The following is a 15565-nucleotide window of genomic DNA, read 5'->3' as shown; positions in this document are numbered from 1 at the left end:
GAAGGGAGGAGGTATGGAATGTGGAACAGTTGGAGGGTGGACTGGGAGGGGAATAAAATCTGAAGTGTAAAAAAGAAAGAAAAATAAATAACTTTTTTAAAAAAAGAAAAAGATCCATTTACTTGGACTTCTAATTTTGCCCTTCTCTTTCTTACCACCAGTTTCTCTTAGAAGTCTCCTCCACCTAGCTGTTTCAGATATTTTACTCTCCCTATATTCTGACTACACCTTGTAGTTTTCATTATCAAGTGAATCCAAACATTAACCCATCTCTCTCTTCTGAACGCAACTATATTAGACTATACTATCAAACCCTTCAGTTCCAATCTGAATTCATCTGTTTACCCTCCAAAAAGAGGGTATACCAAAATCTACTCCTTCTCTCTTTCTCAGCCTCAGACATTGAGTTTCCAAATGAGAATTCTGTTACTTTCCTTACTACCAAATCTAATTAGACACCAGGGAAACTGATTCTGTATCCTAAATCTTAAGACCATTTCTCTTTCAGCCTATATCTCTGTAACCTATCTAGCCAAAACTCACAAGGTTTCCCTGTCTCTAAATCTTGATTCTTCCACTGTCAAAAACAAAAATTAGAACTGTCAAAAGAAAAAAATTATAATAAATTCAATTATAAATCTTATAAGCTTTTATCTACCAAATATAAATCAGGGCACTATCGAGTCTACAAAATATAGAAAGATCGGCAGGTTTTTGTAAGGTGGGAATGAGGAAAGGGAAAAACTAAAAAAGTACAAGGGCTTTTTGTTTTGTTCTAGGTAAACATAGGACAAGACACTCAGATAGACTGAAATCTGTTTTTCAGCAAAACAAATGTTGGGACTCTTAATTCTCTTGAAGTTTCAGTCTGATTGTAGGGCATTTACCAAAAGTAACTCCATTTTGGCTTTGTCTAGTCTATCGGGGCCAAAGGCAGAAGCTCAATCCAAACAATGGCATCCCACAACTTTTTAACAATTCAAAGTAGTATTAATGACCCACATATAAAGAATTAATCATTTCACTCAGGTAAAAATGTGGGGAGCCTCAGCTGCCACCCTATACATATATATTGAACACCTGGTCTCCGGCCAGAGCAGAGAACATTGAGATAAACAAGCCTTAGTTGGAAAAGCTGTGTGCCTCTAGTTTATGATGCAAGCTGGCATGATTTCTTGTAGCCTATTATGCTTTGCCACATAGCTGGTGCTGATTGGGACCAGGGAAAGTATTTAACCCACAAGGGCTGGGGGCTGGAGATAGATAGTAAGTATGTAGAGGGAGAATATAAGAAGTAGTGAGTAAATATGTAGAATTAGGGGCTGGTGATGGGTTATGTAAGCTCCCAGGGTCTCAACCACCAACCAAGGACTGCACATGGAGGGGTCTCATTGTTCAGGCAGCATGTGTATGGTAGAGGATTGCAAAATCGATCATCAATAGGAGGAGAGGACCTCGGCCCTGTGAAGGTTCTGAGCCCCAGTGTGGGGGAATGCCAAGGCCAGAAAGTGGGAGAGGGCGGGGTGGCAGGCATGGGGAAGGGGGAGGCAATAGGGGTTTGGTTTTGTTGTTTTTGTTTGTTTCTTTGTTTTTTGGAGGGGAAACTGGGAATGGAGAAATTCGCATGTAAATAAAGAAAATATCTAAAATAAAAAAAAAGATTTAGGAGTAAGTATTTAGAATTGGGGCTGGTAATGGGATAGGAGAGAAGATGTAGATATAGAAGTAAGATGTAAGGATAGATGTAAGATATAGAATTAGGAATAAGTATGTAACTAATAAGATGTAACTAATAAGATGTAAGCAGTAATAAGTAAGATGTAAGAAGAAGATATGGAAGAATATAAAAGAAGCTAGCTAGTAAGAAGAAGTAAATATGAAGGTTCCTGATTAAACTGCATGGAGAAGGGCTTGGTGTTTGCCTCCTTACTTCTAACTGGACGGGTAAGGCGGCCAACATTAAAACCCTTCAGTTCCTATTTCCTTAGGAGTAAAATTTAAATGGCACACCATACTACAGAAGGGACGCCATTAATCATCATCCCTCCTCATTAATCAGTTCCTCTTCTTACCCTCTGTGTTCCTGTAAGCCTAAAACTCTTGGCTTCTCCAATGTGGAAATGGTTTCTCCTGTTCTGACCCAATTTGTATTGTTTCTTATTATTTCTCTCTCACTCCAATCTTATCAAAACTAACTGAATTCTTCCACACTCAGTGTAAAATATTCCTTTCTCCTGAGAAGCTCTTCATCCCTGTACTACCTATCCCACAAACCCTTCAAAGCTGTTCATAGTGGCTGAGCAACTATAATAAAGGAACCAATTAGTTCTACTCATCTCTTTTGTAAAGTTTGTTTCTATCAGTTGTAATACAGGGAGAGTGAGAATTTTTGATTACTTAAGCAATGCCAGACTCTTATAGAAATAAGCAGACAGGTCAACAGCAAAAAAGGAAAGAGGAGTGACAGGGGAAAAAGCTTTCAAACAATCAAATAACAACCACAAAAACTAGATTTCCATAGAGAAAAAAATTGTGTTAGAAAGCACAGATCTTTACAGTGTTACTTATAATACCAATGAATTACAATTTTAGATTTCAGATAAAATCCTAATAAAAATTAATCTGAATCTATAGCAAACAAAATAAGAACTATAATATGAGCTAGAAGCTCATGTGGTAGAGTGTTCACACAGCAGGCTAGTGGCACTCAGTTTTATCTTCACACCACAGAAAGATTTATAAGATTTATGAAAATTCCTCAGGTAGGACTCCACCTAACAAAAGTATGTATATATTTAATAAATTCTCACACTTATGACTTACAATCATAATATTTACATTTTTGGATAGATTATTTTAATAATTTTAATTTCTTTGGGATGTTTCCATGTATATTTACTAAGCAAGGGTTAAATAATTTAAGGATTATTTTCAAATGAGTTCCCAGTAACATTTTTAGAAGAAAAATGTACTTCTTTCAAGAAGACAGAATTTAAAAATAAATTATTCCAATATGAACTTTAAATAACATAACAGTTTAGAGACTTGATTCTGATAATACATGCCTGTACATGTATGAACTTAAACACACTTATATATTGTTTTCTGTAGGAAAGAAAGTAACAGCATAAATACATTTGCATATGATATAAAACACATTTTAGAGAAATATACACACTGGATTATATAAATGCAAATTCGATTGATTATCAGTTAAAATTTTATTACTTAGTAATACATGGTGGGACCAGTTTACAAATGATGTAGTTGTGGTAACAAAAGTGACAGGAACGAACTCAGCACTCAGTATGTTTAATAAATAAAGTGTAGTGATTCATTAAATATGGTACCTGCAGGATCAAAACTACCAGTACTCCAAATGATCTTTAACTGCTGCCTGCCTTGTGCATAACCCAAATATTTTAGGTAGGTAAGAAATTCCAGCATCACACTATATAGGAAGTACTATGGAAACTGACAGTTAACTGTGCATGAAGTTCAATGGCTCCAAAATATTGTATGGTCTTAAAGGATAATGAGAAACCAGTTTACCATCTTGGTATCATTTTGGTTGCTTTGTATAACTTCAATAATTTTTCACAACTAGGGCACATAGCTGCACTCTAATGAGATTATATAAACATTATAAATGTGGCCTATTTTCTTAGTAAATTATTTATAAGCATTTTATGGAATTATTTATTGAACTATTCATAGCACTTTATGTAAATATTAATATGCACTCCCATTATGTACTTTACTTCAAAATTCAGTCATTCTGTGGGGCTGTAGTATTACTACATAGTGATGTGTCATCTTTGCCATGTACTCTTGAAGCAGAAAGATATTAACAACAAAAAATGTCAGTTTTACCATAATCAGACATAAGAATATAAGACATCTAAGACATATATCTAAAGATAACTAATTATTTAGGCAATATCTTTGATGGTATTGGTTTCATTTGATTTTCCATTAAGGCAAAAGATAACCATCTCATTTTTCTTGGCTTTAATTAAAATAAAATGGTGCTCATTTCATAAAAGGTAACATCAACATTAGGACAATTTTTTTTTCTGGCAAGTCTATGCCATGCTTATAATAATTAATGTTTAAAATTACTTATCCTGAGCAAGAATAAAAATAAGAACAGATTTGAATAAAAAATAAAGCTCCTTCATTGTTAAACACTTTTAAAATTCAACCATGGAACAAAATCAGTAAGAACAGAATTCAGACTTCTGATGCCCACAGCAAACCTGAATACTTTAGGCAGAAATAAAACACCTAAGTAGATTATACACAACAATAAAAAGCATCAGGAATTGATGCATCTGGGCTTTGTTAAGTATAACAAAGGTCCTCAGTCCTTCATGGGTGAAGCTAGGAGAACCACACTCAACAGTGGACTGCCACGAGCAGATATCACTCAGAAAGGCCACAATGAATTCCTTTTCGTATTAAGCATAGAGGTTTGTTTCTTGCCCCACCCCACCCCCAAACAAAGACATAAAAGATATATTTGGAAATACAAGATGAATCCTGTTTTCATAAAAGAATTATGGCCACTTCAAAAACCGAAGTCACTTTTCAGTTTTAGCCCTCCCTCCCTCATCATGAGAAGTAAGAGCTCACTACCCAGCAAAGCAGCATTATGACACACTATTTACACACCAGTGAAGGCTTTGCACACGAGTCAACTGCAGCCAGCTCTAAGAGTCAGTCTCTAGTTTGTAATGAAAGTGCTTAGGAGTGAGAACTGCCAGGGTAGCAAGGATCCTCTCACAGTATTAAGGCGTGTCCACATGGAAATGGTCAGCTGAGAATCAGCACAGTGAGCATTTGGTAATGACCCTGGGAACAACACCCCAGGCTCCTTCAGCATTCAAACATTTGTTCTTCCTCTTCATCTGCTTCTTCAATAACCTGAATCTCGTCTGCCTGAGGTAAGGAGGCATTATCTACCTGCAGTTTGTTCCCCTCAGCTTTACATTTTTCTTCTTCTTCTATGATTTCCTTCCATATCTTGTGGTTTTCAGTGAGGTGGTGCATTAGTTGGCAAAATATTCGCCGCCTGCCTTTCCTTCTTTGTGGTTCTGTGAAATTTAAAACAAACATTTATACTAAAGCAAATAAAACCCAACGGCCCACTCAATAAATGCCTAAGTACGTACTCTAGTCTAGTTACATATGCTCTAAGGTTATAAACATATTGTCCACACTATGGAAATCACATCCTAAACAGAACAAAGCTCTGAGTGATAGGGGTGGTCCTGGGTAGGGGTGGTCCTGGGTAGGGGTGGTCCTGGATAGAAACAAAATAGAGACAAGGTAAAGAGAATACTGGGTTGGAAGAGAAGCTGAAATTTAAGATGAAAATCATAATAATCTAAAGTTAAAAATAGTTTGTAATCTCTTAATGTAGTCAATTAAATGTAAATTACCAGTATTCTGGGGAACATTATTTTGAAAAGACAGTCAACTGACACCAAGTTGACATAAGATTCTTCTCTGCCTTCCTAACCCTAAACACAAGGCATGTGTGTCAGAAGTGGTAGAGGTACTTATATAAGTAGAGCCCGCTGAAGAACACTGGCAGGAGGACAGCATCAACAGAGAGGTTCCACCACTAAATAAAAACGACATTCCCATTGTATTATAGTTCTGATTCTTAGTAATCTTAGAAAAAAGTGTCTAGATAGGTATAATTTAAGTCTTACTTTAAAATACAGAGGAAGTGGCATTTAATAGTTTCAAAGATAAGATTTAATTTTCTACTTAATTTCACTGTCTTATTCAGAAAAATGTTGCTCTATAACTCGTTTTTAATATTAAAAGCTTGGTTCATCTCTCAGAGCTAAGGGCCCTATTCTCCTTTCTCCCTACTGCCTTTCTTTCTTTCCTGAGTCCATGTGAGACTGCTGGGAAGTTGTGCTCTCCAGCTGTTTTGATGTTTGAAGAGGGTGAGATGAAGAGTCTAACTGCTAAGACTCACTTCAGAGATGTTCAGATGAGCATTCACTGGAGGACGGCATCTTGAAAAATGTTCCTTTCACTAAGAGTCTCCATTGTACTATAGAAGTAACCCAGTACCAGCACACAGCAGTTATCCTAAACCTGACTATTCAACCTGAACACTTAGATGGGAGTTACTCAACATATCTCTACTAAAGATGTAAAAATGTAAATCCAAATTAAGTAAACATTTGTATTTAGTAGCAATAAGCAAAACATAGTTTCCTTACTAGGATTTAGATTGTCTTCTGTTTCTTCATCATCTGAATCTAATTCTTCACCATCATCGTCATCATCACTTTCTGTATCATCACCCTCTTCTGCTTCTATCCACTGACCAGGCAGCAAGCCAGCAGCATCATAAGAGTTGCACAGGGGGCCCACAATGTGGGTGATAAACGATTCTTGGAGTTTTGCTAGTTGAGGAGAAGAACGATCCATGAAAGGACTAATGGGTAGGCCCAGGGTTGCTTCTTCATCTCCCTGAGAATTTCAAAAAGAAAAATGCTACTAAAAATATAACCATTAAAGTTTACTGTTAGTATTATCTTGAGGGTTTTTTCCTTTTATTTATTTTTCATATTTTGAGAAAAGAACAATTGCTGGACGGTGGTGGCACACGCCTTTAATCCTAGCACTTGGGAGGCAGAGGCAGGTGGATTTCTGAGTTTGAGGCCAGCCTGGCCTACAGAGTAAGTTCCAGGACAGCCAGTGCTATGCAGAGAAACCCTGTCTTGAACGCACCCCCCCCCCAAAAAAAAGAGTGAAAAGAACATATCTACATAGGCCTTGCTACCCAGGAACTCACTCTGTACATCAGGCTGGTCTTGAATTCACAGGGATCCGCCTGCCTCTGCCTCTGGAGTCCTGCAATTAAGGTGTATGCCACCATACCTAGTATGTTGAGATTTTTTAAAACTCAGTCTACATCAAAATAATCTTTATACAAAACACTAATGACTCAGTGGTCACTGTTAGGATGGAGTGCGTGCAGCTTGATGGACACGTCAGCTGCTATTCCTGAGACCTCTGTCAGCTCAGCAGAGGGCAAAAAGTCACTGTCTTTTCTTCACTTGAGAAATCTTAAAAGTTTATTCTCATATTCTGTTTATATGAACTAATACTGTTGATATTTAATGAACAGGGAAAATATATTTTTTAGGTAAATAGTAATAATTTTACTCTCAATCTGCAACATTCTATAATATCAGTGTTAATAGTTTATAATTAATAAATTAATGCTAAATTATTTGATTTAGAGTAATAAATGAAGGTTTAAGGTAATATGTAATTTGCAATTTCTACTCTAATACTCAATGATAACAGGTTACACAGTATGGTATTTTGTAACTTCCAAGGGTATGCCAAAGACAATGTACCTTTACAAGATAACATGGGGTAAATATTCATGATCCAACAAGCTCAACTTCATTACTCCTATTTTCTAAGGCAGAGGAATTTTAACTTTGTAATCATTTTGAATATTCATGATTATTAGGGCCAATGATTCCAAAGGAATATAGTATAGTGGGTGGTATTTGATATTTTAAAGATACTTAAGATAATCAGCTTTCTTTAACATTATGGGGAACCACCCTCTCAAAATGGTACAGACTCTGCAAATAGTTAAGAATCTTTTAAAGCTAAGGTTTTAAAAGATATAAAAGAGTAGCATGTTCATAATTCATCTTAGAAAACTACTTAGAACTTCTGAACTCATGTCTATCCTATAATTTATTTTCTGTCAGGACTTCTACTGCCATAGATGCTTTAATGCAAGCACAGTCTTTCTGTAACAAATTTGAAAATGACTTTTGATGATTATGTTCTGAGAATACCATAAACTCCCTTAAAAACTCTTTTATTTGGTCCTTCCACATGTCCTACCAGAAGCCATCAACTGTGAAAAGCTGAACTTAGCATCTTTACAACAGTGTTTAAGGACTCTCTTCAGTAGCTTCCTATGTGGACTGTTTCATTTTGGGGTTCTCAGTTATGAATCTGAAGTCATTGAATTGCTGGACACTGGGAGACTGACCATGCTCCAGTGAGTACACTGGCAACACAAACTGCACTTGGTGAGGCTTTGGGGTTTTTTGTTGGTTGGTTGGTTGGTTGGTTGGTTGGTTGGTTGGTTGGTTTGGGGGCAAAAGGGTGTGGGAGGATGAACCTGGGAGGAATGAAAAGCAAGTATGATAGGGTGCATTGTATGAAATCCCCAAATAAGTAATAAAAATAATACACTGGAGAAAAAAAACTACTTCATTTGGAAATCAACTGTTCTAAGGTATAGATTCTTACATTGAAAGCGACCTTGGAGACCAGAGTCTATCCTTATCTATCCAGCCAAAAGTTTAGTCAACTTATTTCAGACAGGTAATAAGCTATGTATTTTTGGTTTGCTACTTTAACCGTTAGCAATAGTGGTTGGAGAGATGGTTCAGTGGTTAAAAGCACTGGCTATTCTTTCAGAGGACCTGAGTTCAATTCACAGAACCCACATGGTGGCTTACAACCACCTGTAATTCCAATTACAGTGGATCTAAAGCTCTCTTCTGACCATTACAAGCACAAGGCACACACATGGTGCACAGACATACACATGCAAGCAAAACATCCTTATGCATAAAATAAATTTAAAAAAATATCAGCAGCAAAGTTAGAACTGAGAAAACACTAAGAGCTAGGGTCCACACAACACTGAGCTCCATTCAGGGCAACTCTTATACTTCCTGTAGCAATTGTATTTCCTGTAGCATTTGAAGCCCCCAAAGGTGCTTTCTTCATATGGCACCTCTTCAAAATCCCAACGATCTCACGTTTTATCTTACCTGCTCATAAAATTCATTCACAATGCCTTCTGTCCATCTCAAATGTAGATCCCGATCTTTTGCTGGGCCATTGATATCTGCTAATTTGATGCACACCTGACAGACTAAGAGTCGATCGTTTTCACTGCTCCATTCTATACCGTTACTATTTACATCATTGGCCTATTTTGGACAAACAGAATTGTTTTAGGTTCTGAGGACACAAAATGACATCTTAGAAACTCAACTTTAATTTCACAAAATATCTCACTTGGCCCTGACTAACTCAAATTTTGCTATAAACACCTTGGATATAATTATTTCGTTTGTTACTGTTTGAAAAAAAAGCCACAATAAAATTCATCTGTTTATCAAAAGAAAGCATAGCAAGCAAAAGTATTTTGAGACATATTAACATAATAAAGTTTATTTAAAATAGTGTGATAATATTACTTAATATCAGCTATTTATTCTTACATCATGTGTAATGTTATTCCAACATAACATTAAAAACCACTTTTCATCTATAACACAACAATTTCCCTTTTTAAAATCAGGCACTACTTTACATAACAAACCTTGGCATTGAATTCAGCAAGGAAATCAAAATGTTTTTTGAGATCTGTAGCAAGGATTGCTTCTATGACTAAGAAACGAAACCGCTTGAATTCCATGTGGTCAAGGTTAAGGAGGAAGTTGTATTCTGGGCGAGAAAGGTACAGATTCCAAGCTGATGCGGCATGATGATTTTCTAGAACAGATCTGTCATTGTATAAAACTGCCTAAAAAGAATAAAGAAGAATGAGACATGCACCTCACACAGTGAGAGCTTCAATCACTCAGAAACAGGTCTGGATAGTGAATACCTACTACAAAGTGAAGTATATTAGCAGGATTTTAATATCTATGATGAAAGGTTGTTAAGATTTTAAATATATAGACCAAAGTGCAAAGAAGCTAAGGATAACTTTCCTTCTGATGTGCACGTCTAAAATAAAATATTTATCCTCAAATACTCTGTAAAATACCATGATGCCTCTGAAGTGATATGTGTGTGTGTGTGTGTGTGTGTGTGTGTGTGTGTGTGTGTGGTATTTTTGAAGCAAACATTCAAGTTGTAACCCTTCTAATAAAAAAATGCAGTGGGATACAGAACAGGATTAGGGTACAGCTCTATTCTGCAGCAGCATAGTTAACTAAAGAAGAGATAATACCCAAGGTAAGCCAGAGACCTACATGTCTGAGGACTTAGTCTATATTCCCATCCTGGCACAGTGCCTGAGTAGTAAGAGATAAAAATAACAGGTATCATCACAAATCTCCTGGATTCAACAGTAGGAGCTCAATTTTCTCTACCTCATACCAGTGCAAGGCCCTGAGGGGAATTCAGAACCAGTAGAATATAGAATTTCTAAAGCTCCTACTGGCTCTAAAAACTATACACTATCAAAATTACTAAAGAAGCAGTAACTAATTTTTTAAAAAAATCCATGTCAAGTTGTATCAAAGGGCAGGGATTAAAAAGCAAAAACAAAGCTTTGTTCTTGTTTTCCTTGTCCTTACTACCTAACAGGAAAGGAAGACAGATAACCGGGCGAGTGGTATCAGGAGAAATACATGTGAGCTTGATTCCTATACCTGTTATCTGAGCCTAGATGTGAGCATGCCTGCATGCCATAGATCACCTTAAATCACCTTACACAATCGAATGATTTAAGCTGTTCTGAGCCACATAAAAGCTTCTCATCAACCTTCAGATAACTTCTAAGCATTATAAGTCCCCCCTAAAAAGGCTTTACTCCAAAGACTCCATGAGGGGACAATTTATATTTAACAGTGTTGACAAATTCATGCTTAATTTAATGATGATTGATAAGTCATCAAAATAACTCCACCATATCAGAAAGTAACAAAACTCTCAGATCATTAAAATACACTGTTCATGGGCCAGTGAAATGGCTCGGCAGGTACAATTTATTACACAAGCCTCATGACCTAGTTCAATCCGTGGAACCTGCATAAAGCAGAAGTATAAAAATGAGCCCCTGAAATTTGTTTTTCCTCGTCATACACAGTGATATTTTTAACACATGTTCACTGGGTATTATCTGACGCTAGCTAGCCAGTGGCTTTAAAAACTCTTGGAGAGTCAGGGCAGCTCCTTTACCATTCAAACTGTCCTTTGAAATTACTAAAGAGAAATAAAATGGAAGCAAAAATCAGAATTGATATCAGCATTTATATATAATCCTCCTACTAGAAACTTCAAATACCCAGGAAAAAAATAAGAACAGGTTGTGGCAAGCCTAAGTCACTAGTTGTGTTGTAAACAGCTTTCCTCTGGTGTCGTGCTGAGTGCTGAGTCTCTAGAGGAGAAGAAACTCCAAGAATGTGAATGGGGGTTGGTGGAGGCCTGTTCTCTAGCTGAGTGCCACCTACTACATTTCTATAGAGAACTACTTAGTCTGGAGTACTGATGCCCATACAAGTAACTCCTCTCCAGGAAGCTTCCTCCAGTATTTTAAGAGAGAAATCTTCTGCCTGAAGGTAAATGTATGACTTAAATACTGGGCATGCCTGTGCAAAGGATTGTTGGATGCCAGTTCTTCGTATCTTTTTCACATGCTAGTTTCCTTAACACTGGAGTTTTGCTTCACTACACACTCCTCACCATGAGTTATATCCACACAGGCCCAAAAGCAATGTGACCCACTGATCTTATAAATGGAAACTTCTAAAATGATGAGCCAAAATAAACCATCCCTTTTAAAATGATGATTGCTTTAGGTGTTTTATCAGAGTGACAAAATTTTAGAAACATCCTCTTTTTACCCTTAATATCACATTTTTTTGTTCCAGTGGAAAACACTGTGTGTGGTTTCGTATGTTATACATACTTATTAATGTGGATGGGTAAACATGTGCCTGCAAATGCATGTGAAAGCCAGACGTTGATAGTGTCTTTTCTTCATCACTTTCTATCTTTGTTTTTGTTGACAGTCCCCCAATGAACACTCTGAAGCTCATTGTTTGGACAGACCAATATGAACTTCAGGGACACCCCACTAACCTTTCCTTGCCCAGTTCTGGGTTTCAAAAACATGGCCACTGTTGTCTACCTTCTTAACATGAGTTTTGGGGATCTTAACTTAGTTCCTCATATTTTGGACACAGATGTTTTTAAGAGGTTAGCCCTCTCCCAGCCCTAGAGGGATAATTAAGCTTCTATCTTCATTCATATAGCTCATGAACAAGAGGGCAACCAGAAATCAAACACAAGCCTCCTGGTATCAGTTCTTCTAAAAACCATGTTTAATGCCAAGTCCTCATGTTTAAAGCTATGACAGTCACAGTACTCCTGTTGGGAATTCATACTCCTTTATTCAGACTGTGATGTGACCCTAAAAGAGTTTGGTACTTTATCAACTATATTCCCTCCATATAAAATACTTTACCAAAATAAATTGTTGTCAATCTTTTTATTACATTTGTATTTATATATTTGTTTATGTGAGATGAGGATACATGTGCATGCCATAGTACATGTGTGGAGGTCTGAGGACAGCTTGTGGTAACTGGTTCTCTTTTTCTATCAAGTTGGCCTTAGAGATTAAACTCAGGTTGTCATGCTTGAAGAGAGGTGCCTTTATCTGGTAAGGCATCTTGCCAGCCCAAGGAAAGAAACTGTTAGTACACTAATATGTTCATAGCTAAAGAACAGAAGGTAATCATAGAATAAATCATAGGAGAAAATAGAAAGAACATTAAGGCTCTCCTTAGTTATTACAACTTTTAGCCATACTATAGACCCGGTTAGAAAGAACAAAGATCCAACCAGAGTCTTCTCAATTTGATAAAAAAAAACAAAAATATTTCAATCAAGATCTAGGATTCATGAAATATGGAGTTATTTCATATTCTTTTTTATAGCTGAAGAAACTAATTTTTCAAAATTCCCTTAGCATTCATCATCATGTGTTTTCATCAACTAATTACAATGAAGAGTTTACTAAAATTATGATTCACAAGAAAGACAGATTATAAAGTGATACGCAATGGGTTATAAAAAATTTTTGGAATTATTCTTAAGCTTCTGAAAATTTTTTTCCTACCTGAGGTGCATTTGTAGCCACTAGGAACGCATTTGTTCTTCCTGGGTGATCATAATCGTGCATGGCAGCTGCCACATATAAAGCCATCAATTCTAATGCAGGAATGTTTGAAGATAGGCAGCCATAACTCATATCTGGAATATAGCAACTCTTCGAAGAAATGTAAGCAATCTGTCCAGAACTAAGTCTACCATCTGAATCTGTGTGGCAATAAATAGTAAACAAACATTAGCATGTAACTTCCTGACAATTATTCTAAGGATGGAATTTCTCATAAGTAGTATCAGTACTAATTTATTAAAATTAAATAGACTCAAAGGACTTAAGAACAAGCTTTCCATTGTTTATCTTGAAGGACATTAGAGGATTCTGACACTAGGTTGATGCTTTCTTGCTCAGACTAATAAATACATGAAAACTCTAAGTGTATAATTTTCTAAACATTTGTTTTTAAGAGCTAAACATAAAAGTCATACAAACTACTAGCACCAAAAAGAAGTAGACAAAGCCCTGCCCATAACCAAGAGGATACTTGTAATTGAAACCTCCTAGGAAAGGGAAAATCAGTTTGCTCCAGGGGAGTATAAAAGTAGGTATACCAGTCAGTTACACTCCAGGACAGGTCCTATGCCTAAAGGTAGTTAACTAAAACACAGACTCTCTATTTTAAGGGAGGGAGTATCTTGTTACCTTTCCTTTGACTAATTTTCTTTTTTCAAAGTTTGTTTGACTTTCTTTTTGTTATTTTTCTCTTGGGTTTTGTTTTTTGTTTTTTAGTTTTTCTGAGAAACACAGACAGGCAGACAGACAGACAGAAGGAATAAGTAGTTGGGTAGGTAGGGAGGTGAGGAGGATATGGGAAGAAGTGGGAGAGAGGAAAGAATATGATCAAAACATATTGAATGAAAAAAAACTTAAGAATATATAGTATATATAAAAAAGGATCTAAATGGATAAAACTTGGGAATAAAATTTGATTTAAAAACAATATGAACATGAGGGAATTTAATGTATCACCAAATTAAGCTCTTTAATATAGAATGCTACTTTTCTTTATTTTCTTTTTTTATTAGATATTTTCTTTATTTACATTTCAAATGTTATCCCCTTTCCTGGTTTCCCCTCCAAAAACCCCTTATCCCATCCCCTCTCCCCCTGCTCACCAACCCACCCACTCCCACTTCCCTGTCCTGGCACTCACTGGGCCTTCACAAGAACAAGGGCCTCTCCTCCCATTGATAACTGACTAGCCATCCTCTGCTATATATGCGGCTGGAGCTATGGGTTCCTCCACGTGTACTCTTTGGTTGGTGGTTTAGTCCCTGGGAGCTCTGGGGGGTACTGGTTGGTTCATATTGTTGTTCTTCCTATGGGGCTGCAAACCCCCTCAGCTCCTTCAGTCCTTTCTCTAGAGATGCTACTTTTCAAAACTCATCCAGAAGAACTGTTTCATTTCTACACTGACTACAATTTCTCTTCCCCTTCCTCTTCCTCCTATGAGGCTCTACAAAAAGTATGAACACACAAAGGCCTGAAAAACAGAACTACTTGGGTACCACTCCTCAGTTTCCTTCTGACAGAAACAGTGATTCTCCCTTCTCTGTGATTCCAGTCCCTAACACCTCACTAACTACTTCTGTGTCTTTATATTAGCTAAGACTAAATGGTCAAGCTATCATTGCTGCTAAAGGGATTGGAAGAAATTACAGAATGCAAAAAGTATTATAGTAAGCAGCATATAAAATACAAGATAAGAGATATGAGATGTCCTCAGCTGTGTTCATCAGTTAGAAATATGCCTTGTCAAAGTCCAAGTGATTTCTTAATCATAATTTGAGTCAATATATCACAAGAATTTTTTAACACAATGACTTTAATGTATGAATGATAATTTAATTTTACACTTCATTATTTTCATACTGTTTATCTTTTCAACATATATTGAGAAAGCTGTACTCTTAACACTCCTTACAACAGTTGTTAAAAATCAGCTAAATATATGGACATGGATTAAGTAGGCAAACTGCTACTAGCAAGACTTTAAATATTAACATCAGGTCAATTCCTTGAACATTTCCCCGTGTTATAGCCATCATGGTTTCCCCCTTAAATTATAAACTAAATTTTAAAAATAAAAAAATGGCAAAATATATCCCTATTAAACTAAAAAATTAGTTGAGACTAGTGATGCAGGCCTATCCATGCCAGCACGTTAAAGTTCAACGACCATCTGGACTATGTAAGATGCTATGTTAAAACAAACAAACAAACAACAAAATGTAAAATGTGAAACAAAACAGAAACTCAGTAATTACTTAAAGCTTAGACAGTAGGTTCTTAATAACAGCAGTATATAATAATTTGACAGAAACCTAATATTAAGAAACTGTTCTGCAGATTCAACACTATAGATAATCAAAATCCAGGCTGGCTTTTTGACCATAAAAATTTAAACTGGATTTTCTCTACAGTGAGTTTCTAAGATAGGAGCAGCCAGCTGGGAAGCACAGGCCCCACGAGTCGCAGGGGAATTGCAGGGCGGCAGGGACAGGACAAGACCCTAAGAACATCTAACACCAAAAATCAAGAGATGGCGAAAGGCAAACGCAAGAATCCTACCAACAGAAA

At 36.5% G+C, this 15565-nt stretch overlaps 2 protein-coding genes across 2 annotated transcripts in view; one reads left to right on the top strand and one right to left on the bottom strand.

The window, feature by feature from the left end:
* Positions 1-8092, top strand: part of LOC116102828 (vitamin D 25-hydroxylase) — a 35631-nt gene extending 27539 nt beyond the window's left edge. Inside the window, exon 5 of the mRNA XM_031387968.1 lies at positions 7906-8092. Coding sequence (XP_031243828.1) covers positions 7906-8066 — 161 coding nt within the window. The 3' untranslated portion in view covers positions 8067-8092. The remainder of the gene's footprint in view (positions 1-7905) is intronic.
* Positions 3201-15565, bottom strand: part of Pde3b (phosphodiesterase 3B) — a 153024-nt gene continuing 140659 nt past the window's right edge. Inside the window, exons 12-16 of the mRNA XM_031387966.1 lie at positions 12938-13137; positions 9404-9607; positions 8847-9008; positions 6246-6498; positions 3201-5096 (exon numbers count right to left, since the gene is read on the bottom strand). Of these exons, the coding sequence (XP_031243826.1) occupies positions 4879-5096; positions 6246-6498; positions 8847-9008; positions 9404-9607; positions 12938-13137 (1037 nt within the window). The 3' untranslated portion in view covers positions 3201-4878. The remainder of the gene's footprint in view (positions 5097-6245; positions 6499-8846; positions 9009-9403; positions 9608-12937; positions 13138-15565) is intronic.

Source organism: Mastomys coucha, unplaced genomic scaffold (assembly GCF_008632895.1).
Source record: "Mastomys coucha isolate ucsf_1 unplaced genomic scaffold, UCSF_Mcou_1 pScaffold21, whole genome shotgun sequence".
NCBI classification, from domain to species: Eukaryota; Metazoa; Chordata; class Mammalia; order Rodentia; family Muridae; genus Mastomys; species Mastomys coucha.
The sequence above is the reverse complement of the archived record's forward strand: the minus strand, read 5'-3'. Positions and strand labels throughout refer to the sequence as shown.